At 40.0% G+C, this 26,499-nt stretch overlaps 1 protein-coding gene across 2 annotated transcripts in view; it reads left to right on the forward strand.

Moving 5' to 3' along the window:
- The window catches only part of LOC135216048 (carnitine O-palmitoyltransferase 1, liver isoform-like), a 201,343-nt gene that overhangs the window by 123,553 nt on the left and 51,291 nt on the right, over window positions 1–26,499 (forward strand). For both annotated transcript variants that reach the window (XM_064251017.1, XM_064251019.1), the window contains 6 exons: window positions 4,388–4,527; window positions 14,232–14,311; window positions 14,802–14,921; window positions 15,667–15,820; window positions 16,808–16,941; window positions 17,102–17,200. In XM_064251017.1, the coding sequence (XP_064107087.1) occupies window positions 4,388–4,527; window positions 14,232–14,311; window positions 14,802–14,921; window positions 15,667–15,820; window positions 16,808–16,941; window positions 17,102–17,200 (727 nt within the window). The remainder of the gene's footprint in view (window positions 1–4,387; window positions 4,528–14,231; window positions 14,312–14,801; window positions 14,922–15,666; window positions 15,821–16,807; window positions 16,942–17,101; window positions 17,201–26,499) is intronic.

Genomic DNA, 26,499 nt, shown 5'->3' on the forward strand with positions numbered 1-26,499 from the left:
TGGGTTGCGACGCTTGTTCCGAGATTACGACGCTGACGCTTCCGACGCTTTTAAAAAACGCATACCATGATAAAATTCCTTTATAGTTTAGCACAGTATATTAATAAAAATAAGTTTCTGGTTAGATTCAACAAAAATTTTGAGGTTATGATGATTTTAGACACTTTTTATGTCGTATTTTTCTATGTTTTTTAGTGACGCCTCATATGCGAAACTTAGTTTCGAGCGAATGAATACATACTAGCTTGCGGTGCGCAAAGTTTACATATAACAGTCCAAAAGCGCAAATAATGAAAAAATCATTGCTTTTTGTTCCAGTAATAAGTAACAAAACGAAGTTTTCTGGTTAGATTACAACGCAAATTCCAAGTATCCAAAGAGAGATTATCCAGTCCATTTGATCAGAGAGAGAGAGAGATAGAGAGAGAGAGAGCGAGAGAGAGAGAGCGAGAGAGAGAGAGAGAGAGAGAGAGAGAGAGAGAGAGCGTCTTCCGACGCTCCGAGTTAAGGACAGAGAAGTGTTCGTTTCATTAAACGGCTCTGACAACTGCAGTAAATGTTTTGTTGATACTAATAATATAAGCCTATTTAAAGATATGTTTACTTTAATTAGTCTATATGATACGTAAATAGTAATCAACTGTTCTTGTAGCCCTCAAGATTTGGCAAAATCGAAGTATCCAAAGAGAGACATTATCCAGTAACTGGAACCTTGACATACGAATTTAATTTGTTCCGTTACCATCGTCGTATATCAAAAACAGTTGTATCTCAAAGCATTTTTTCCCATTAAAAATAATGTAATATGTATTAATCCGTTCTAGCGCTATGAAACCACACCTAAACACAGCTAAATTACATATACACAGTTTATACACAAATAAACGAGTAACATAACACACATAATGATAAATAAATAACATAGCAATGTGATAAATGATAATGAAATGTTAATAAAATCAATTAAAAAAAAGAAAGGAATTTTACTTACCACAACGAAAGATGACGTGAGGCCAGCAGGGGAGGAGGTAGGGAAGGGTGGCAGGGAACGATTTGTTCTCTTTTTTTATTTACGTATGTACACTAATAACTACGTAATAAACACAAATGAAATAACAATGCTAAACTAATTTTTTTTTTTTTTTAAGATTTTTTTTTTTAATCAGTTTCGTAGTTTTAGAAATCAATGGGTGCTGCCTTTTGGAAGTTTTTGGTTTTTATAGCTTTCCTTCTGCTTTTGATGATCGTGGATATTGTAGAAGGATTTCGATCATACTCATTTGCTATAATTTCATGTTTTGCTTCCATCGAAATCATTTTCTTGTGTTTTTTCTTATCACCTGCTTTGTCTTTAGCTTGATACCATGGTTAATAATAAAATAGACAAAATAACACGAAAAATAGGTGCAATACAAGACTAACAACGCCCTAACATGCCATTGCAGCACCAACAAACAAACAGACTGAACGCCATTTATCGGTCGCCTATACAACTAACACTCATCGCAAAATCGTATCTCAAATAATTTCGTTGTATATCAAAGCTTATATTTTCGCAAATTTCTGTTGTATCTCAAAACATTCATATATTAGGGCAATCGTATGTCAAGGTTCCAGTGTAATTTGATCAGAGAGAGAGAGAGAGAGAGAGAGAGAGAGAGAAGAGAGAGAGAGAGAGAGAGAGAGAGAGAGGCCTTGGCAACAATGGTCTCGGGGATTGACGTAACGTTTATTTTCTGAACAGATAGGACAGAGAAGTGTTGGTTTCATTAAACGGCCTTGTGGAACTCATGGCAGGAAATGTTTTTGTGATACTAATATATAAGCCTATTTAAAGATACGTTTACTTAATTAGTCTATATGATACGTAAATAGTAATCAGCTGTTCTTGTAGCCCTCAAGATTTGCAAAATCACTCCAGGTTGTACATAAAACTTCAAGAATGTAGTGTCACCAGAGGATTACAATAGTTTTTACCTTCAAGAACCAGCATTCTTCGGAAAATAATCCAGTTGGACATTAAAAAACTACCGGGAAACAAACATGAAGTGGAACAAAGGACTTACAAGCAAGGTTTTTATAACTTTTATTAGTTTAAGACATATTTCCAAGGCTGTTCGGTTCCGGCTTACGACCGATTTTCCGGCTTATGACGATTTTCGGCTTACCGAAAGCGTCTTCAAGAAACGGAACCCCCGTCATAACCCGGGGACTGCCTGTATGTGTATATACCACATATACATATACATACAGGGGTGGCCCCCCGTATTCGCGCGGACTCACACATTCGTGGATTTCTCTCTGGGAACGTTTCCCTTGCGTTATTCGCGGAAAATTCGAGCATTCGCTGTATTTTTCTATGAGAAATATCCATGAATTCCTGGTTTTTTTTTTTTTTTTTATCAATTTCATCATCAAAATGCACTTTTTGTGATAAAACTAATAAAAAACCAAGTATGAATTTCTTAGTGGGTTTTTCTTGAGTTTTAACTAACAAAATAGGCTGTTTTTTAGCATTTTTTATATAGGGGTTCCCAAACATTCGCGGGTTCTAACTATTCAGGGTGGTCTGGTACGCATCTCCCGCGAATACGGGGACCACTGTATATATATATATAACTATATATATCTATATATATATATATATATATTGATATATATATATATATATATATATATACACATACCGTGGTCCCCCCTTATAAATGTATATATATATATATATATATATATATATATATATATATATATATATATATATATATATATATATATATATATATACATCATAAACACATATATATATATATATATATATATATATATATTTTTTTTTTTTTTTTTCTTCATATACAAAACAAACCTTCGGTCTTAACATTAGGGTAAATACTCAGCGTCAGCTAGAAACCGGTAAAGTTTAAAATAATTGTGTACACAAGGGACTATTAGCATCTGTGCTTGGCCACGAGACATGTGGAGCCACCCACATACCCCTCATTAACTCGTGACCCCGTTAGTTATTTTCTTACCGCCTTTGCTCGGTCCTTTTAAAGCCGGTTTAGTTTGTATTTACATATATTTACATATTATATTTTATATTTATATTATTTTGTATGTACATTATATATGAAGTTGTAATAGCCACAATGTCCTCTTAACTTCTCAGATTCTTTGCTCGTTTTTGGATATGCTTGCCACTTCAAAGCCTTGAGCTCCAATTTCAAAGAAATTTGAAGAAATCATGATGTCCGGTAGAGGGAAACAAACCTGCAATAGCATACAATTTCATGTGTATCTGGTAAAAATGACCTGTAGATTCTACATATATATAGTATATGTGTGTGTGTGTGTGTGTGTGTGTATAATGTGTGTATTTGGGTCACATTATCATTGACGACCTGAAAGATACAGCAGACATTGAACAGAAGCGTCATGAACTATGTGCAACTGGCAACATGATTACAAGGAGGTTTGCCTTCTGACACCGAGATGTGAAACTGCTGCTCTTCCACTCATACTGCTACAGTATCTCTATGGATGTTCCCTCTGGATGAACTATACCCGAGAAACCATGAGATGTATCACTGTTGTACACAATGACATTTTGAGACGCCTTACAAACACTCCTCCCTACCGCTCCGCCACACAGATGTTCATAGAAAATGACCTGTACAATTTAAAAATTATTGTAAGGTGAACAATGTCCAGTATGATAACCCGAGTGAGAAACAGCAGCAACTCCCTCATACAAAGCATCCTAAGGAGTGAAGCAAGAAGATTATCTAAAATGTGGGAAAGATGGGAAAATGAGGTCCTTGTCCCCTAAAGGACTTAATCTTGTACATATTGGCAAGATGTCATTTGCAGATTCTGTCATTATTATTATATATATTGCTGATATTTTACTTTGTCATTATTACTGTTGAATACTATCAAGTTAAAGTTTTTCTACATTCAATTTTTGTATTTAGCCCTCTGGACCTGACTACTATAACCACCTAAGGTCTCTAGTTGAGATTTAAGTTATATAATCTGTGCACTAACTGTTATAATTCTCAATGCATTTTTTTCTCACCAATATCATTACTGTTATTACCAGTATTATGATTATTATCTTTTATGCTACCTCAGCTATTGTGTGGATAAGTGCCTATTATTCATTTTTTTATCTTGTTGTCTCATGTATTTTGGATATGGCCCTGAGCTGAAATAAAGGATATTATTATTATATTTATGTATATAGTATGTGTGTATTAGTATATTAGTAACATTTGCAGTTTAATAAATCATAATTAGAGTAGGACCATTTTAAACAGTTTATTGATATGCAGACTATTGTTTCAGATACATTTTATAGGAACTAAAACTGATCAAAACTCTATTTCAGAATGTGTCAGCCAGAGTGAACGAAGTGTTGCAGCTCTTACTGGACTCCCCAGAACAGAATGGGCAAGCATAATGAAGCAGAATTTTACGTCTGGTATCAACAAAGATAACATGAGACTTATTCAGACAGCTATATTTATGGTAAAGTACTAATCATGTCTAGAGTTCTGCTTTATAGTTGTTAGGTCCCTCCATGTATAAAGTCAGGACATAACAGGTTATCATGTTCTCCTTCCTTCTATCCTTCTGTATGACCCATAGCCCTTGTTATTTTTTTCTTTGGTGCATTTTCCTATAACATCATGAAGATAACTTTGTGTAACCTCATCCTGAGACACATGCCAAGTGATCCTGAGACACAACTTGGGATAGAATATGTACACCATAATTTGATGAACTTTATTTCATAATAATTAAATTTGCAGTTATATTTTTTTATACCGTGAGGGATACGTTTGTAGAGCTATTTCTTTTTCTTGAACACCATGAAGGATACATGAATTTATAGAGGTAACTGCAAGAACACTGCAATCATGCCATAGTTTCAAGACTGTGAACTCATGTTTAATTTGAATATAGTTAATTATTATAACACCATGAAGGATGTGCTTATATAGTTTCAGGCACTTTAATAGTAGTACAGTGGTCCCCCGTATTCACGGGGGATGCTTTCCAGCCCCCCCGTGAGTAGTTAGAACCCGCAAATAGTTGGAATCCCCTATAAAAATGCTTAAAACCTCCTGTTTTTTATTATGCAACTTACACAGTAATTACATAGCTATTATAGTTTCTGTTATTCGCAGTAGAGTAGATTCAAAATTCGCGATAGCGACACCAATAAGTGTCTAGGTGACACAGTCTCGCCCCCCTAGCGAGAAGGTTAGGAACAACACAGCCAATTAGCTCATTCCGTTTCTGCAACTCCTGGTGTAAACATCTGGTGTCGGCAGCAGTTATTCAATTTTCGCCGGTCATTTACCAGATTTCGGTATACAAACCGAGAGTGGAATAACATCAACCGAAAGCTTCAGGATGAGTTTTTCCTTGTTTTATTGCATTTCACTGTAGTAGTACATCTTTAGTTCACATTTACAGCGACTTGCAGTTAATTGGTCAACCACTATTTGACGAGTTTTGAACTATAATATGAAAACATTGGTTGTAGTGGACCAACGTTTACGCTTGTTAGCAATCAGATATTGTTCGATAACACGTTTCAGTAGCGATCTTTTGATTAAATAATTTTCACAATGAGTAACGCAACAAAGTGAGATGTCACTTAACTAATAAGGAATTTGCATAATAGTGGAAACCCTGCATTAGCTATCATCCGGATAGAGTAGCGTAATAATGTAAACATTGCATTCGTTATCAGAACAATGTTGGTGTTGAATTTTATTTCTGCAAAAATGTGTTGGCAGGATTAATAATTTTTGTTTTAAGGTGTTTTCACCACTTTAGCTTGTTAGCATGTCCGCTACTGAACGAATTTGCAATATATTTAAACGCTTATCAATCTTTTCAACTTCAGTGTAAAAGGTTAATGTAGCAGGAGAGAATTAGTTATTATGGATTTTCGGGCAGTCTATTGAAATCCTATTAAAAGCAAGAATAAAATTATTATTAATATTTTTATTGTTGATGTAATAGTATTATTGGAAACAACTTGAAAGCATACAAGAGGCCACTACAGAGAGAACATCCCCATAGAGGGCTGTACTTAAAACCATTAAGGGAACAAAGTAATGTTAATTTAGCATGCGGCCTTAGCTTGAATCAAATCAAAACTGTTAAGTGGCTAGAATGATGAAAGAGTACGCTTGCCTTCAAAGCTTTTAGCTTAACTGGGCCGAATTATTCGGGCTGATCTTATCTTTAGCCATATGTTTGACGTAAGATTATGTCATGCATTTATCTCATAGTTTACTGAGCCCAGTAGTGGACACCTAGTAGCGTCCAGCGGATCTGTGGCAGCGTACAGTTGAGCCTAGTAGCACCCACAAGCGTCCGGCGGATCCGCGGCGAGGGGCGCCTAGTAGTGAACATGGCGCCGAGCGCCCAATAGCGTCCATGGCGCCGAGCATCCAGCAGTTCCAACCTCTCAGTATTGTAGCTACACAGGTGTTCAAGTAGTTTTCTTGTGATACATGGACACCTAGTCAGATAACACTCAATCCCAGTTGTTTTTTTTCTCCTGCTACTAGCTCTTTAATTTTAATTATATAACTTGTCCAGTGGTTGCACAGCTTTAAGTTCCACTTATAGCTGTGTAGTTGATGGATATGTATTATTGAAACTTTATTATTTTATGAAAATATCATTTTTATTGTAAAAATTTAATTTGTACCACATGCTCCTTTGCTTGTCTCCCTCGCCTCCTTCCCATACCATTGCCAGTGGTGTTTAGATTAGCAATGTTAACCCTGTGATAGTGAAGTGTTGTGCAGTGGAGGAGGTGCTGTTCATCCCCTGATTCTCCTAGGCAAAGGTCCCTGTCAAGGCATCTATAAGGAAGTGTTTCGTCTTTCCGCAAGTGGGTTGAACCATTGGCGCTTTATTGCAGTCTCTTGTCCACTGCAAAGGAGGACTTGTAATATGTTGCCTTCTGTCCCTCCTAAGAAGACCAGAGTGTTACAAGAGGACCAACGTCCTTCTTGCAGGTTCTGGGACAGTCCAGAATGCTATTCATACAATGACAATGGCTTAGAGGGTCAGTGTAGTGAAAGGATACCCTTTTCCTAGATTCGAGGAAGTTGTAATTTGGGCGTCCATCAGATAAGGTTGCATGCAGGGAAAGTTCTGATTGTCTGTTGGCACCAGACCTCTTTCCTCCTATGCTCCCTATTCCAGTTAGTTCCTTTGTGTTAGTCTAGCTCTTAACCCTCTTACACCGAAGCGGTAAAAAGAAAATTGTCTCCCGTGTGCCGGAGGTGTTTCAGAGTGAGCGCGGAAGTGGAAAAAATATTTTGTCAAAAAATCACAGCGCGCTTAGTTTTCAAGATTAAGAGTTCATTTTTGGCTCCTTTTTTTGTCATTGGCTGAAGTTTAGTATGCAACCATCAGAAATGAAAAATATTATCATTATCATATATAAACAATGCGATATATGATAGCGCAAAAACGAAATTTCATATATAATTGTATTCAAATCGCGCTGTGGGCTAAACGGTTAAAGGTAACAAGTTACTTTTTTTTTCGTTGTAATGTACACTAAATTGCGATCATTTTGGTATATACACATTGTAAAATGATAAAAGCAACACAGAGAAAATATTATCACAAAATAATACATGAATTTCGTAACGTGCGGACGTTAAACAAATATTTTTTTCAAAAATTCACCATAAATCTAAATATTGTCCTAGAGACTTTCAATTTCTTTCAAAATGAAGACAAATGATTGAATATTACTATACTGTAAGTGTATTAGCTTACATTGCAGTTTTTTCGACCATATCTGATGAGTTAAAGTTGACCGAATGTCGAATTTTTATATACTATATATGATTGTTTATATGCAATTTATTTCGGAAATAAGAAACAGGCTACAACCTTCAAATTATTTTTTCGTTTTATTTTTACTTGAAATTTGCATCTAATAAGACTCTATTGAAATTGCATATATAAAACTCTATGAAATGCCTAATATTGAAACGGAGCAAAATATTCCGAGAATGGTAGTACGCATTTTGGAGATTTGTGGCTGAGAATCCATGTTGCGCGGAGGGAAGGAAAGATTTTTTTCGAATTTGTTTCAAGATGAAGATAAATGACTGAATATTACTAGAACTAAGTAAAGTTTTTAGCTTACAATTTGCGGTTTTTTCTACCATTTCGGTTAGAGTCAAAGTTGACCGAATTGTGCGTGGTTTTTTTTCTATTTATCGTGATTTATATGCAAATATTTCAAAAATGAGAAAAGCTACAAACCTTCAATTATTTTTGTTGTTGTATTCTACATGAAATTGCGCACATTTTCAAATATAAAACTTTATGTAACGGCTAATTTAAAATGGTGCAAACATTACCACAATCGCACGTATGATTTTTTCATGGAAGAGTTACCGCGCGGACGTAAAGAAAATGTGTTTATTTTTTTCATAAATTCACCATAAATCGAATATTGTGCTAGAGACTTCCAATTTGTTTGCAAAAATGAAGGTAAATGCTTGAATATTACTAGAATGTAAGCGTTTTAGCTTACAATTGCGTTTTCGACCATTTCGGTAGAGTCAAAGTTGACCGAAGGGTTGAAACTTTTTGGCAATTATCGTTATTTATATGAAAATATCTCAAAAACTGATAAAAGCTACAACCATGGGTTGTTTTTTAGTTGTATTGTGCATGAAATTGCACACATTTCCATATATAAAACTTTATATAACGGCTAACTTTAAAATAAAATGGTGCAAACATTACCACAATCGCATGTATGATTTCTTTCGGAAGAGTTACCGCGCGGACGTAAGGAAAAAGTTTTTTCATAAATTCACCATAAATCGAAATATTGTGCTAGAGACTTCCATTAGTTTGCAAAATGAAGGTAAATGATTGAATATTACTAAAATATAGAGTTTTAGCTTACAATTGCGTTTTCGACCATTTCTGGTAGAGTCAAAGTTTACCAAAGGTTGAAATTTTGGCAATTATCGTTATTTATATGAAAATATCTCAAAACTGATAAAAGCTACAATCATGAGTATTTTATTGTTGTATTCTACATAAAAAATGCGCACATTTTCATATATAATACTTCATGTAACGGCTAATTTACAATGGTACCAAAAAATTATGTCAAAGTGACGAAATAATTTTCTGAGATGTGCACAGATACTTTTTAGTGCGGCAAGAAAGAAATTCGCGCTTGCGCGCCTGCATAAACGATTGTAAAACAAAACAACACCTTGCTCCGTGAAACTCCAGCATCCCCCAAGGCGCGTGACTCAAAAGTTTTAGGCTGGTAGGCCTATAAGTATTTTTCTGCGAATTTAAAAAAAAAACTTTTGTAAGTCGACCTAAAATACGTCCAGTCGGCACACGGGAGACAAAAAATGTTGACGTAAAATACGTCCAGTCGGCGCAAGAGGGTTAAAAAGTGTACGGCAATTGAGCGTCTCTTGGTGACTGTGCATCCTTCTTGAGCAGGAAGGGACTCTGTCCTGCCTTCTGTATCTAAAGTAATTCAAGCCTCCCATTGGGGCAAGAGTGGAAGACCACCCTTTGGCCCCTCGGCTTCAACAAGCAGTTGAGCGCTCATTGTTGCAGTAGTGCCTACTGGTGCATGTTTTACCTCTTCTTCAAGAGCGCTCACTGGTCTCAAGTACCACTGCTGGCGCCAAAACTTTCAATGGCTCCCAAGTGCCTTAGTGCCCGAGCATCCATTGGCTCCTGAGCATCCATGTGCGTCCATCGGCGCCCGAACTTCCATCGGCGCCTGGCGTAGCTGGATCAGTAGGAAGTTTTTCTCAGCCATGGACAACACTTACATCTTCTGTCTTACTGACAGTGTCAAGTTATGACTGTCTCAGATCCTTCGACTGCAACCATTCAAAATAAGTTGGACAGTATTTTTGGTTTTAGGAAGTCTTTTGTAGCTCCTGTACAACCTTAAGCAAACTTGTCTCCATTTTCATCGGCCGAAGAGGAAGAGGATAAGGAGTCATCTAAGACATCCTACAATTCGCTACTTTAATACTTTGTAGCGAATTCTTCAGATTTGTTCTCTCCAAGGCTTCATGAAGCATACTGCTCCTTCTATCCAGCCACAAACAGCCTTGTCCTTTTTTTTTTTTTTTTTTTTTTGCAAAAGAAGAGGAAGAAGACATAAGGAAACTCCTCCTACGACTTGCAAGTCACCTCTTCGCTATTTTCTAGTGAATTTCTCTGACTCTGTCTTGCCATGTTAATTAAATATATTTTTTTTAGTTTTATTATAAAAATTTTTGTAGCTCCTACATTGGCCAGTGTCCTCATTTTTTAGAGATAATCAAGTAGATTTGTCCAAGTTGCTTATTTAGTTTTTTTAGGAGATGAAGGAAGCTAATCTTTGGCTTTCTGAAAGAGGTAACAGGGATAGGTTAACTTTAATTTCCCACCGTCACATCTTTTGACAGGAATTAGGCGATGTAATTAAAATTATCTTCCGTGTGGTTTTAGTAATGAGTTTTCTTAATTGGACTGTTGGAGCTTTGGGCCACAAGATCAAGGAATGTTCGGTGCTGGACGAGGATTTTTACAGACCTTTAACGAGACAGTTCCATGGAATTGTCTTCTTTTATGTTGGACATTCTGAAGAAGACGAGAGAACTCATGTTCTTTCACCACCAAATAGTGTATCAGACACAGAGGTCTACCCCTCTTTACCGTCCTCTGGATAGTAAACACCTTTTTCCTGAGGATGCAGTGATTCAGGTTGCTTCTGACCTCCAGATGAAGTGAACCCCAGACCTTATCTCTCTCACTCAACCAAGTCGTGTTACCAATACTAGCTCACACCCTTCTCCTTCCACATGCACTCAGCTCTTTCATGGCAGGGGAAATTCTAGGTCATTCCCTAGATCGGGGGAAGAGGACGTATCAACCCTCGAACCATTAGGAAATCCTCCTCCAAATCCCTGCTAAGAAGTGAAGAGGCAGTCCTCCGGGCACCTGCAGGGGAAAGGTTCCGCCAATTTGATTGAACTGGGAAGCAAGAGGAGCAGAACCTTGGATCGTTGAGAGAAGGCTACAACATTCCTTTCAAGAGCGTTCCACCCTTATTCAGCTCTCCAATAGCTTTAGCCTACTTGGGAAATTCAGAATTCAGACATTTATTGCCCGGTCAAGAGAAGTTTCGTCACTTGCAGAAGAAGGCCATGTCTTATAGCCCACTAACTTCCGGATTTTATAACTGATTATTACTAAGTCCCCCAAGGCCTCAGGGGGCTTGAAGCCCTTGTTAGAGGTGAGCACTTTGAATGTTTTGTCCAAAGACAAAAATTCATAATGGAAAGAATCAGACAGTTATTTGTTCCTTCATCAAGGGGACTGGATGGTGTCCATCGATATGGACGATGCATAGTTCTATATCCCAATTCATCGAGGCTCAAAGAAGTTTCTTCGTTTCATCTTCAGAGAGAGTGCCAATTTACAGCTCTGTGCTTCGGGTTTTCGACAGCCACACAAGTGTTTAAGTACTCTCAGCTTAACCCCCATTGTTAATGGCTGCAACTAGTCGAGATAAAAAATCTCTCTTTACCTGGAATATTGGCTTCTTCGGTCACATTCATGGAAGAAGTTCACAGAGGATGTGCAGAAAATTCCATCATTGGCAGGAGTTGGGACTTCTGATAAACTTGAGGAAGTTTCAGTTAGTTACCCGTTTGGAATTTGTCTTTTTGGGGATGAGGATAGACTCGGATGCTTTCGGGCTTTTCCATCCCCACAAAGAGTGGAGTTGTGCCTTCAGTAGGTGGACCATTTGCTAGCCTTTCAAGATTGCTTAGCAAAGGAATGGAGGAGCCTGCTGGGCATCCTAGCCTCTATAGAACAGTTCGTGTCGTCTGGCAATTTCACATGAGGAATCTCCAGCTCTTCCTAAAGATAACTGGAAAGGGAAAAATTTCCGGACTAATTTGTGTTCCAGGCAATATCTGAAGTAAAGGAGGACATGTCTTGGTGGAGATCAGAAGACAGGCTATTAGGCAAGGGAAGTCCCCATTCTTCCTCTGAGCCCCCAACCTGGTATTCTATTCAGATACATCCAGTCCAGGTTGGGGAGACAGAGTATTGGGGACATTCCATGAGACAGTGGCACTTCAATTGAGAGAATTGACAGCTATCCACCGGGTGGGTGCTATTGGAAGTTTGCAGACCTGGTCCGCAATAAGGTAGTAACTGTCTGCTCGGACAGCCCTCCCTTACATCAAGAAACAGGGAGGAACGCATTTTTTCTCTGTGGGAAATTCAGCGTTCTGGTGGTTTAATTAAGCTGCAAGAAGCAAAATCTTCCCACTTTGTTGTATTTTAGCAGATCTAGCTCCTTCTGATAGGAACTGGACGGAAACTACAGTCAAGTGCAAACCCTTTTCTATCAGAGTTGGAAGTGCTTTATTTCAGGGAGAAGAGTGGAACTCTGGCTAGATGGTCTGGTATTTCCTAGAACCAGAAGCCCAGACCAGATTTAACCCAAGATGTTATGGCGAGTACATATGCGTCTCATCCTCGGATTAGGACATCTTGCCATTTACCCTAATGGCCTTTTTCTTCTGAGACTCAGATTTAAGAGAAGCATTTACGTCTTGTTAGCAAAGCTAATGACATTAAGTACAACCTCTACCTCATTAGCTTTTAAGAGCTATATATCTCATACGTCCATTTTGCATTCGACCTACTGGTAGTGTGATCATTCATTATTTCTCATGGCGTAAGGGAAATATTTGGAAAATTGCTAATTTAGGTAGTACCTTGAAAATTTTAATTACTGGCATGGTATTGGGGAAGAAAGCATAGGATTCCCTCCTATTGTCCGAACCTTCACCTGGTAGTGAAGGATCGAAGTTTAGGGAGCCAAGAGGGTACAATGTACCCAGAGCACCCGACACAACATAGTGGACGGGTTGTGGGTTTGACTTGAGTGTAGGTTGTTTTTTGTTATGGTACTGTGCCCAGGGCAAGGGCAAATTGTAGTCCTTGTGAGCAATTGGAATCATCCTTGCTACAAGGCTCCCCCTTAAGTAGAGGCGACCCTCGGCTTTACTTTCGCGCCACTACACGTTAAGTTGAGCACCAACCAGAGGCAGTCTATACTGCAAGCTCTCTTAACTAACAAGGAACAACAAGCATTGTTTCAATGCTAGCAACTTATCTATTTCTAATTCATTACATGACTTAACATTTTAGAGTAGAGTATGTCCATTTATCCCACCTCCTGTCAATGTGGGAGTCAGCTATGTAATTACTGGGTAAGTTGCATAATTAAAAATGATGTTTTTATAATAAAACAAAACCCAGTAATTACATGATCAGAGCCCTCCTTCCTCCCTGCTGATGGACATAAGCATAAACGGAATGAGCTAATTGGCTGTGTTGTTCCTAACCTTCTCGCTAGGGGGGGGGCGAGACTGTGTCACCTACACACTTATTGGTGTCGCTACCGCGAATTTTGAATCTATACTGCTGCAAATAACAGAACTATAATAGCTATGTATAATTACTGGGTAAGTATAATTAAAACTTTGTTTTATTATAAAAACATCATTTTGTTAGTTAAAACTCAAGAAAAACCCACTAAAAATTTTTATACCTGGTGTTTTAAATAGTTTTATCACAAAAAGTGCATTTTATGATGAAGTTTATGAAAAAAACAGGAATTTGTGGATATTTCTCATATAAAAATACCACGAATAGGCAAATTTTCTGCGAATAATGTGGGGAAATGTTCCCAAGAGAAATCCGCGAATCTATGAGTCCGCGAATCCGGAGAACGCAAATACGGGGGGTCCACTGTATATGCTGCATAACCACACTGTGCCACTCTGATTTCAGTCTTTCCTTAGCATAAAGCATATTTTTGAAGTTTTATTGGTACATATATCCATTTGATTATTTATTCTCAGGTGTCACTGCTTGGTTTTTAAAGGAGTTTCCTTATTCTCATTTGTTACTGCTTGATTTTAAAAGGAGGGTCTCTCTTACTGTCTCTGATTAGTTTGTTCAAAATCATTAGTTACTAGTTTCACATTTTTTATATTCTGTACAACTTTTGTATGATAGAATGAACCCCAGTTTATTCAAGTTATTTGTGAGACATCATCATATATATTTAATAAAAGGTTATATTCATTTTTTTTATTTTGCTTCTTTAGGTTATTTTGTTTGATGAACCACCGGAAGACATCAATTCCAAAGCTAAAGCACTCCTTCATGGTGATGGACGTTCAGTGTGGTAAGCTATTCACTGTATCTTCATCAGTACAAATCCTGAGCATTGGAGTAAATATATAGAAGGAAGAGGATAAAGTTTTCTCATTACAGGCAGTCCCCGGTTATTGGCGATCCAGTTTTATGGAGCTCATCTATTGCCATAAAATCGGCGATTTATGGTGCCATAACAGGCCAAGTTCCGGTTATCGGCGCCATAAGGTGCCTTACGGCATGCCATAAGGCTTTATGGCATCATAACATACCTAACAGAGACGCCATAATGGTGCATATGGTGCTGGTAATGGTTATCAGTACCATAAATGGCATTATGGCGCCATAAATCATGAGTTTCGGTTAATGGTGGTTTTCGCTTATCGGCACCCCCTCGGGAACGGAACCCCCGCCGATAACCAGGGAATGCCTGTATAGTTTTCATGTACAAAAAGTTTCATTGCAAAAGTATGGAATTATTATGGTTTATAATGATGAAATTTTTTTTCTATTTCCAACAGGTTTGACAAAAGTGTAAACATATGTTTTTTCCCCAATGGCCAGTGTGGTCTCAATGTAGAGCATTCCATGGCTGATGCACCAGCAATAGGCCATGTCTGGGAATATGCTATGACTATGGAGTAAGTACTGCTACATATATTTTGTTTTGATTTTTCCAGTGAACATTCAGAAGAGATCAAGTGTGCCAGGTTTTAGCTTTTACAGTATTAGTGTATTCCTACATAAAAATCTTGTCATATTCATATTTTCCATTAACAGTTTTTCATGAGGAGCTGCACAAAAAGTGTTTCTAATTGGAATTTTATATATAAGGAAAAGTGGTTTCAAAGTTTCCAAGACTTTGAACCCCAACAAAATTTGTATTATTAGGGGTAGTGCAAGTCCATTTTTAGAAGGGAGGTCTTTGAGGACAGAATAGATATGAAGCAAAATGTTGGCCTCTCGTGGATAAGAAATTTTGAAAACACTTTTCCCTAATAATATAGAAAAATGCCCTTATGTAATAATTTACCCTCTGCAAATATGTTATCACAATAACTAGAACAATTATTCTGTTAGGTGAGCACTCTGAGCATCCAATAATAAAAACAAAATTTTTTATATCATACCCACCAAAGTTTGAAAAGCCCCTTATTCAGAAACACGAAATATGCATTGAGATGATTCTTGAACTTTTTTTGTTTCAAAATCTGTGTAGAATATGCAAAAACACTGTCCTTTATCCCACCCGAGAACAAGATAATAATCACCTACATATACTCTATGGCAGATGCACAGACCCATTTTTCATATTTCGATAATGAACTGGAAAATTAGACAAGCTTTATAGAAATTACTAGGAAGCATTTACTCTTTTCATTTTAGAGTGATCGAAAAGAGGTATCTGGAAAATGGCCAAGCTATGCCACCTCCTAAAACATTTAAGCAGAGCAATTTCAACGCGCCTCGTCGTATAATCTGGGATATTACGGATGCACTAGAGAAAGAAATCACGAGAGCTTTTGCATTTAATCAGAAGGTAAGTAACCAAAATCCAGGAAGGAACCAGTTTCCAAAAGAAGAGCTTGTTGACCCTAATACTTATTTGTCATGGTTATTGCTGTTACTGAACTTTGTATATTTGATATAATTTACTGATGTGCTTTCAGGATGCATCTCAGAGGAATGATTGATAGGATAGGTACTTTATATACTAAGTGCTTATTCTGAATTTTGATCTGTTATTGCATTCTACTGTTTCAGCTTTAATATAGCTGCCAGTCTAGATGATCTTTTCATTTGACCTTGCACTGCTGGTGTAGCAGGGGTAGGTTGTGTGAAGGGGAAGAAGCCAATTTCATACCCCTTGGTGTTGATATTTTGGCTAAGTGACTTTACAGCCAATGTGGTGCTTGTCATTCTGAAATTTGATTGGTTTAGGGTCTTGCTGTTGAGTTATCCCCAGTACCACCTGCAGTGTAGATGCCATTATCTTGCATGCTTAGTGTAGATGTGTAATGGTGGGGTGAGGGGAGAGCTGTTTGACATCCAGTAATGTTGGCGTGTTGGCTGAGGAGTTAGTTCAGTGTTTGTCGTTCTAAATATCACTGGCAGTCTAGACAATCTTTTTAAATGACCTTACTTTGGGCAAGGATGGTCTGTAAGAGGGGAAGCTGGTTTAGCACACATTGTTGTGGGGGCTGTGTGGATTGATGGGATTGCATCAGAAAAGTCTGAGGAAAATGAGATGGAAAGAGGTCTGTAGATTATTATTATTATTATCGTTAGCGATGTTGGTTTTTTCATTATCTTATTAAGAGAAGAGTATAATTTAAATGGGTATGCAAGCCATAATAAAAAATATATAAAAACTGTCCCTACTGCATTTCAAGTTATTAATTTTTGTATTAACAAGTTAGATACCCCACTTTAGTAGAATTTTGTACTCTTCCATTCCTGGATTTGATTTAAACTGAACTGTTAAACCAACCTTTAAAAGTCATTTGCTTTGCTTTTTTTCTTACAGAACAACAGTGACCTGGATCTTGAAATTCGCAATCACTGTAGATTTGGTAAAGGCATGATCAAGAAAGCCAGAATTAGTCCTGATGCCTTCATTCAGATAGCACTTCAGCTAGCATATTATCGTGATAGTGGAAGGTTTGGAACCTGCTTTTTTCTTTATACTATAGCAAATTTGAGAAATAACTTAGATATTTCTTTATACTATAGCCATTTTGAGAAATAACCAAGATAAGAGAACTTAATTTAGGAAATTGTATTCATTTGTTAAAGTAATACGTATTTTAATCATTTCCAGATTTTGCCAGACATATGAGGCATCTGCTACAAGACTTTACCAGAATGGACGAACAGAAACTGTTCGTTCATGCACTGAATATACCACTGCATTTGTTCGGTAAGTAAAGGGATTTTGACGTAGGAAAAATCTATTTCTGGACGAGGAAGCCATGTCGCCCAGTGAAATACGTTCCTTTAGCGCTATTTCTAAGGTAAAATATTGCTAAAATACCAGAGAACTGCTAAATTGGACATGCCAGAATATTCTGACTCGCTCACCTTTCTAAAAGGGTGTCGGTATGAATCTGGGGCGAGTGAAAAACACTACCACAGCAGCCTCTCCAATTAGCCTTTTCCATATCAAAACCCTATAGTAAAGGGGAGCCGTGCTACAGCTCACTCCCTGCTACCCCGAAGGTAGCATCAGGGTCGACATACCTGCAGATAGCATTCTAGCTTGGTGACTAAGTAGGGTGGGAAAGACAGGGTGGGATTTCATTGGGCGACACGGCTTCCTCGCCCAGAAATAGATTTTTCCTACGTCAAAATCCCTTTTCTGGGCTCAGCCGTGTCGCTCCGTGAAATTGTACCAGAGAAAACACCAAGCTAAAGACATATAAGTTAAATGACAATTCAAAAAATAAAGGGTTGAAAGTGAAAAACAATTAAAAAATGTGAGAATATAATAAACTAAGATACACATAATATAAAAATGTATCATAGCCTTAATAGACACCATATTTTAAGGCTAAAAATGTATATAAAATTCAGTAACAAAAATACAGATTTAAATTGTAATACAATAACAATATGTACAAATAAAACTTAAACTCTAAATATGAACATCATAGGATGGGCTGAGGTAGCTTACGTAGATTGTTAATGAGGCTGGCGGAAAGAAAATGAGGAAAAATTAAAGCCACTGCAAATTGTTCATGCTGTAGCAGGGGACACTGGTCTACCCACTGCTACTGTCGGGTATTTAAGAGCCTCCAAGGACTTAAGGTAATGGCGTTTAAAAACTGAGGGTGACTTCCAACCAGTGTACTTTTTAAGATCATCAAAACACATATACTTGAAAAAGTTAATAGTTGTTGCAATAGCTCGGATGTCATGCACCTTCGGAAATGACCCTGGATTAGCTTTCTTTATAAAATACAAAATTTGTTGCTTTATGCCCTTTAGAGAAATGGTCCCCCCACCTTCCCTAATAAAAAGCGGCCCTTTCGAATGGCCAGATGTCCTAGAAAGGAAATCCTTCAGTGTTTGCACAGGGCATAATGATGGATCCTGCGGAAGCGGGACAATTTTCCATGGCGACCACCTATCTAAAGGGTCCTCATTCTTGGCGAGAAATGTCTGATTTGGTGAAAGCAACACGTCCCCCGAAGGTAAAAATTCTATATGGCCTGGGTCTCTAGATAAAGCTGACAACTCTGAAACCCTAGCACCAGAAGCCAGACTCAACAAAAATAGTGTCTTACGCAATAAGGATTGATAATCACACCCTAAGTTGTCTGTATCCGAAGCGAGCTTAAGTACGTCGTTAAGAAACCGTGACACCGTCGACGGTCTCTGTACAGGCCGAAGACGTGCACATGCCCTCGGAATAGACATGAAGTAAGACTCTGTTAAATTGATACCAAATCCAATCTAGAAAATCTTTTTCAAGGCTGATTTCGTAGTTGTAATTGTGCTAGCTGCCAAACCTTGTTCAAATAAATTCCTGAAGAAGGTGATAGCTACATTAACTGACATACTTTGGATATTGGACGCATTGAGGAATGCCGCCAATTTCTTAACTGCTGAATCATGTTGGCGGAGTGTTGATTCCCTTTTGTCTGACTCCAAGAACGAAATGTTTTCTGGGTCTATGTCCTCACCCCTCCATCCTGCAAACTTCATGAAATCCATAAAGTTAGGGTTTTGTGAAGACCTGAGGAATCGAACACAGTCTTCGTTTGTACTTGTTGTGACAAGCTCGAGTTCGGAAGAGAGTGAGGTCGGGGACCTAATTCTAGAAGAGGGAACCAGTTGCTCTTCGGCCAATGTGGTGCTATGAGTGCCACTTGACCCTTGAATGATCTCAACTTGTTCAGAACCTTCAGGAGAAGGTTCACTGGAGGAAATAAGTAAATTTTCTGCCACTGGTTCCAACCTATGGTCAGAGCGTCTGTAGCGTAGGCCAGAGGGTCCAGGTTGGGGGCCACGTAACATGGGAGTTTGTGGTTCACCTCTGTAGCAAACAGATCCACTTCCAGACCCGGTACTATGCTGCAAACCTTCTTGAATGACTTCCAGTCCAGTGAACATTCTGATTCCAGTGGGACTGAGCGAGAAAGTGCGTCCGCTACTATGTTCTGAACTCCTGCCAGGTGAGTAGCTGACAGATGCCAGGTGTTCTTGGCTGCTAGAGAGAAGATTGCTATCATTACGTGGTTCACATGGCTTGATTTTGAGCCGCCTCTGTTTATGCAGTGCACTACTACTGCACTGTCGAGAACAACCTGATATGTGTCCTCTTTGGCGGGCGAAGTTTCCTCAACGTAAGAAACACAGCCATAGCCTCCAGGACGTTGATGTGGAGCCTCTGGAACTGAGTTGACCACATCCCCTGAACCTTCTCGTACTGCGAGTATCCCCCCCAACCCGTCAGAGACGCATCCGTGCGCACCACTAAGGACGGGGGAGGAAATTGCAGCGGAATTGTCTTTGCCAAGTTTGATGCCTTCGACCAAGGCCGAAGACGTTTCTTCAGGATCGCTGGCAATGGAGCAAGCCTGTCCCGGAACCTTGCATTGGCCTTCGAACGCCAAACTCGATTGATATCCTTGAGCTTGGCCTTCAGCAGGACGTCTGTCATGGAAGCAAACTGGAGAGAGCCTAAGATCCTCTCCTGGCTCCTCCTGGACGTCTTTTTGGATTTCAAGAATTGCCTTGTCGCCTTTGCAACCTCCTTTCTCTTTGCCAATGGAATGGAAAGAGTATGGGAATCCAAGTCCCATGGATACCTAGCCACTGGAACCTTGACTCTGGAGTCAGGCGGGACTTGCCCCTGTTGATTTTGAACCCTAGGTGTTCTAGGAAAATCATGACCTTTTTTGTGGCTTTCATACACTTGTCCTTGTCCATCTCCCACACTAGCCAATCGTCCAGATACACTACTACCATTATATCCTGAGACCTTAGCTCCCGCACCCCCGACTCCGCTGGCCTCGTAAAAATCCTCGGAGCTATATTGAGCCCGAAGGGCATTACTTTGAAGGAGAAGGCTTCCTTCCCTAATTTGAAGCCTAGAAACGGACGAAAGTGCCGAGCTATCGGGACATGATAGTAGGCGTCTGTAAGATCTATAGAGGTGGTGACGGCCCCACGGGGAAGTAAGGTTTGCACCTGAGAGATGGTCAGCATTTTGAACTTGTCGCAACGAATGTACAAGTTTAAACGGGACAAGTCTAAGATCACCCTTCTCTTGTCGGTGCCTTTTTTCGGAACACTGAACAAGCGTCCCTGGAATTTCAGTTTCCTGGTTCTCAACACTGCTCCCTTTTGGAGAAGCTCCTGGGAGTAGTCTACCAACTCCTGTGTTGGTTCTTGATAGAAGGTGTTGGGTGGAGGAGGACCTTCGATCCAACTCCAGCCTAGGCCCCTGGATACTATGCTTTTTGCCCAATTGCTGAACCCCCGACGATGACGAAAGTGGTACAGCCTGCCTCCTACCTGAGAGTCCTCATTGAGAGGATGAGGGTCTTGTCCCTCTTCCTGTTCTTGTACCTCTAGCTCGGCCGGAGGCTCTGGTTCCGCCACGTTGGCGAAAGGAACCCCTTGCTCTGCCACCCCTCCCAAACCTGTTAAAAGGCTGAAATGCCTGAGACTCAAAGGTTGGGTTAAAGGCAGGCGACACTGCGTACGGTGTTGGAGCTTGTTGGGTAGGAGACACAGCCAACAGAACCAATTGATGATGAGGCTGTGCCTTGGAGGTCGAAGGCTGTTGTACTTGCTGTACTGGTACAGCCTGGACTAAAGCTTGTTGTTGAGCTGGCTGGAAAGGTTGGAATCTCCTTTGTTTCTTCCTTGGCCTCGAACCTGAGGAGGAGGACTCTGGTTTCCTTTTATATGGAATACCCCAGCGTAACCTGATGCTTTGGTTCAGGCCTGCTGCCTCATGCTGAACCTCGTTAACCACTGAGGGCGGGAATAGATCTGCGCCCCAAATTGAAGAAGCCAGAAGCTTGTTCGGTTCATGCCTAATCATAGCTTCGGATAGGACATGCTTCCTGCAATTTCCCCTAGCCACTGCAAAATCATACAGATCCCATTGCATGCTCAACAGTAATGACTTTGAGATAACCTTAAACAGTGGCTCCTGCGCGTACTCAAGAGCCGCCGTCTCGGTCATCACTAATGAGTTAAGAGACCTTGCAAGACGTGACCTAGCATCAAACTCTGTTTGAATTAGAGCATCCAACAGCCTAGGAAGGTGTTCACTGAACATAGTGATTGCACAATCCGGCTTAAGCTTCCCCACAGAGAAGGTTGCCGTCAGATCTACCCACAAATCCTCCCTGCTCGGAAGAAGCAGTGATGTAGGGTCTGTTTCTCTAAGCTGGGGCATGGGCTCATCACGTGTCACTGCTTGAAGAGTAAGCTCCGCCACCTTAGTTGTAAAAGGTAACGGGTTCTCTTCGTCTGTCATGAACATAGTGAACGGGCTCTTAAAGGCCGTGATCCTAGTGTTTGCGCAGTTCCACTCCTCCAAACTGCGGACCCATGATTGTTGGGCCTGGTCCCTGGAAAGGATGACAGTTTCCTTCGGAACCTTATCCTCCCTAACAAGAGCAGCCTCCGTAAGCCGGACATAGCCGATGAAAGGGGGCTTTAAGCCTGTGGGGAAGAACTCGAAGTCCTCGAGTCTCCGGGCACCGCAGCCTTCTATCGTTAACATCCCATTAATGTACGGAGCGAAGTTCGCTACCCTCCAAGGGTTACTTGGATGAGTGGGAGGGAGAGTGGAACCGTCCGGCATACTCTGGCCTTGCACTAGGTTACTAGGATGGGCCGAACCTGCTGCACCGTGCTGAAGACCCACAATTAGAGACTCCTGAGCGCCCAGTCTCTTAATCACCTCCTCAAACCTTGCCGTAACCGTATTGACTAAGGATCCTAGGTTATTGACCTGTTTTAAAATATTCGTGTTGAACAGGTCCTGCCCAGCGGCAGAGGAATCCCCCTTCTCCTCTGGTACCTTATGAGGTATCAGGCCCTTGGAAGTTGATGGTAAAGGGCTTGAAGGGGAATGGTAAGATTTCCCCTCCTTTGACCTTGGTTTAGAGGGCTTTGACAGGGACTTCTGCCTGGTTTTAGCATCTCCGGTATGGGATGCCGGAACATTTTTAGGGAGGTTGCCATATGATGTTTTTGGTACTGAAGCTCTTTTTTGCAGTGTTTTTGCGTGAAGTTTTTTCACTTTAGGTATCACCGAGGAGGGTTGCAACCTAGAAGGAGGCAAACCCCCGGTGAAACCCTGGAATGATTTAGAAGAAGAAGGAGAGGAAGAGTTAGAAGTACTCAAGGAATGACCTTGAGGACTTAGAAGGCTAGCCTCATCAACGCTCTTACCAATACCCATATTATGTGAAATGGGTACATCTTCGGTGACCGGAATTGGCACTCCTCCCAACACAAGCTCCGGTAACTCCTCGTCTTGTTGTTGCGATACCAGTTCTTGAATAGTATCAATTATGGGAGCTGCAACTTCTGGGACCACTTAGGCGGTTTGTTTTCCTGCCGGGAAGATTAAAGCCGCCATGTCCTGGGAAAGGATGTAAGGCTTCGACTTCCCAACATTCCGTCCAAACCCTCCTACCCAAACCTTGAGGGTGGAGAGAGCAGCATCCCTTGCAGACTGATCCACCTGTAAGAAACGAAATATGTTAACCTTGAGCTTAACTTACTATGCTATCGGAGACGATAGGGCTAAAAGTTCAGTAAGATACAATATTACTACAAAGACCGCATTAAAGGTAGAAGCGCAGGGAACGGGTGACTTACCGAAAAAGTAACCCGAGTTACCAACTCGTAGCAAGCAAAACAGTTTTCGTGATGCCACACTACGGAGTTCTATAACAGCACAGCGCAGGGGGCATGGCCCCGGCAAACGTCGTGCCTGCAAGGATCCTGGAGGACGGCATTACAGCCGGCAACCAGACATTGGGTGGCCTGTAAATATAATGATACATGAGTATCGCCATGTAACAAGATATGAGACGCTCAAGGAAAAATGATATTGTGCCGGAGTGACCCGGACTAAATAGACATATGCATCCCGGGAACTCGTGCTAAGCGCATAAAAATCAACTCGGAACCGTAGTAGCCCGGAGGACAATACATTCCGGGTAACCCGGAACCTCCTATTGAAGCTACCCGATCAGGGAGAATGAAATACAAAGGCACTAGCAACGGGCTATCCCGGGCGGCAATGAACCCGGAGGTTCAATGAACTAATTAAACGAAACAATAAACAAATAAATAAAATAAAAAATCTATACTAAAATCTCCGCCTAGGAAGGTAAAACCTCCCGAAAACAAAACCCTCGATGAAGCCGGAGAGGCTGGAACGCAAACCCGCCATGGGCGGGGAGGGAATGTTTATGGCGGGAGGGTGAAAACATTCAGAGGCGGGAGAAACCGAGCACGCTCAGACTACCGCCAACTCCGAAGAAGGTCGGCTGAGAAGCGACACCCACCGGCCTAAGGCCCTGAGAGGCCCCCCTTCACACCCCCCCGCAGAGACTCGGGTCGGTCGTGAGCGACAACCTGAGCGAGAGAAGCACCCACCCAGTGGGGGCCCCGAGCGGAGGGGGGGAAAGGGTGGTCGGGAGGGGTAACGATCACGTGACCCAGCGGCTCTCCGTGGTTACTGGACCGCGAGGAAGGCGCAGGGGTAGGCTAACCGACACGATCACCCAAAGCAAAACATACACAAATAACAATAAATAAACTTACAAAAGTAATGTAAAATCATGCACTAACATGGGGGGGGGGGGGGGGGAAAGATGGGAAGGGAAATGAACATAAAATTATAAAAACACCTAACAGCCAGGTAGGACCACCCGATAAGGATGGCCCTAACCAGGACAAAACCAGAATGGCCTAATGCCGTATCGATATAACTAAACCGAACGGCAGAGGTAGGCATGAAAATGAAAAAGAAATAAAATAAAATCATAATGAAAAGCAGTAAAACTATAACGGTGGGTACCCGATGAGGCACGAAACAAAGGCACGTGCTCGAAAGGAAACCCCCGTGGAAAACACGAAACATAAATAAAAACATAAACATATACATGATTGACAAAAACTGCCATCCAAGAAAAGGCAAATAAAGGGTACTGATATACAACTCGGTTCACGAAGTATGGAAGACCACGCGAAACTGAAATGACACAAAAGGGGAACGCGTAATGGCGGCGCCCAGCCTCGTCAGCGAAGGCGACGCCAGACAAAACCCTAAATAAAAGAACCACAAGGGTCAAAATCACTCCCTAAATAGTGTCGAACATAAAAAAGTACTTAACTTGGATGGGGAGGTAGATTGACGATCCATAGCTAACAAACACAAGCCAAAAAAGCAGAGAAAAACAGAGCGCAAAAATTATGTGCAGCTCTCGGAAAGGCTATCAAAGGAAAGTCGGCCCTGACGCTACCTTCGCGGTAGCAGGGAGTGAGCCGTAGCACGGCTCCCCTTTTCTAAAGGGTTTTGATGTGGAAAAGGCTAATTGGAGAGGCTGCTGTGGTAGTGTTTTTCACTCACCCCAGATTCATACCGACACCCTTTTAGAAAGGGTGAGCGAGTCAGAATATTCTGGCATGTCCAATTTAGCAGTTCTCTGGTATTTTAGCAATATTTTACCTTAGAAATAGCGCTAAAGGAACGTATTTCACGGAGCGACACGGCTGAGCCCAGAAAAGGATTTTTTTTTAGAATGTCAAGGTTCTATTTTTCAAGTAAGCATTTTGACAAATATGTTTTTTTTTTTTGTGAGTGAATACACTTTCTGGTTGATTTGTAATTTATTTTTGTTTGTAATTCAGTTTTTCATCTAAGAAAATGTGATGAAGGAATTCATGATAGCAAAAATTATCAATTATTTTGTCAGAGAGTTGTGATTATTAATTGCATAAAATTTAAAAATAAATCATGAAACATACTGAGGCAGTTAACCACTTCTCTTTGAAGCAAATTAACTGAAATTAAGAGAAAATGTCCTTATAGATCAGATTTTCAAGTGTCTCAGTGTTGATATTTAGTAACCATAATACAATTGGTAAAAATTTGCTTGGAATTTCTATACACTGCCTGCTATGATTTAGCTTACATGTGTTTGTAAACAAATGCAATACATTTCCATGTAGGCTGTAATACCTAAGTATCACACCTGAGTTCCTTTCTTATCTCTACTTCAGATTATAGTTTTAATGGAGCATATAGCTTCTAATCTCTTGAAACTGTTGCCAGGAAAAAAGGAATTCTTTCAAAAACTTGTAATGAAAAAAAATATGAGAACCAGATATTTAGACAAGACAGTATTTCAGAAAAGATGTAACAGCAGTGGTGCTAATATATTATCATCTCAGTGAATGTAGAAAACCTTGCAAATGGGAACTGGATTTAATAAGATAAATTAATTTTATGAGTTGTAAAAAATCTTTTGAGTACCAAATGTTGATATTTAGAATTATCAAGTGCAGTGTTACCTGTGCAGAGCAAACATGGATTAGAAGCAGGCAAGGTCAGTTAACCCTTTAACGCCGAGTGGACATATTAAATGTCAACTAATATTGTCTGTCGTATGCCGATTGGACGTATGGTACGTCGACGAAAAAAAGTTTTTTTAAAAATTTGTGGAAAAATAGTTATAGGTCTACTAGGCAAAAACATTTGAAACACGCGCCTTGGGGGATGCTGGGAGCTCACGGATCAAGGCGTTGTTTTGTTTACAATCGTTGCCCAGGCGCGCACGCGCAAATTTCTTTCTTCTCGCACTAAAAAGCATCAGCAACACAGTTCAGAAATTATTTCGTCACTTTGACATAATTTTTGCACCATTTTATATTAGCTGTTACATGGAGTATTATATATGAAAATGTGCGCAATTTCATGTAGAATACAACAAAAAACAACTCATGGTTGCAGCTTTTATCAGTTTTGAAATATTTTCATATAAATAACGATAAGTGCCAAAATTTCAACCTTCGGTCTACTTTGACTCTACCGTAATGGTCGAAAAAGGGGATTTTGAGGAAGGAAAAATCTATTTCTGGGCAAAGGACCTGTGTCGCCCAGTGAAATAGGTTCCTTTAGCACTATTTCTAAGGTAAAATATTGCTATAATACCAGAGAAAAGCTAAATTGGA

The sequence above is a fragment of the Macrobrachium nipponense genome, chromosome 6, assembly GCF_015104395.2.
Source record: "Macrobrachium nipponense isolate FS-2020 chromosome 6, ASM1510439v2, whole genome shotgun sequence".
Taxonomy (NCBI): Eukaryota; Metazoa; Arthropoda; class Malacostraca; order Decapoda; family Palaemonidae; genus Macrobrachium; species Macrobrachium nipponense.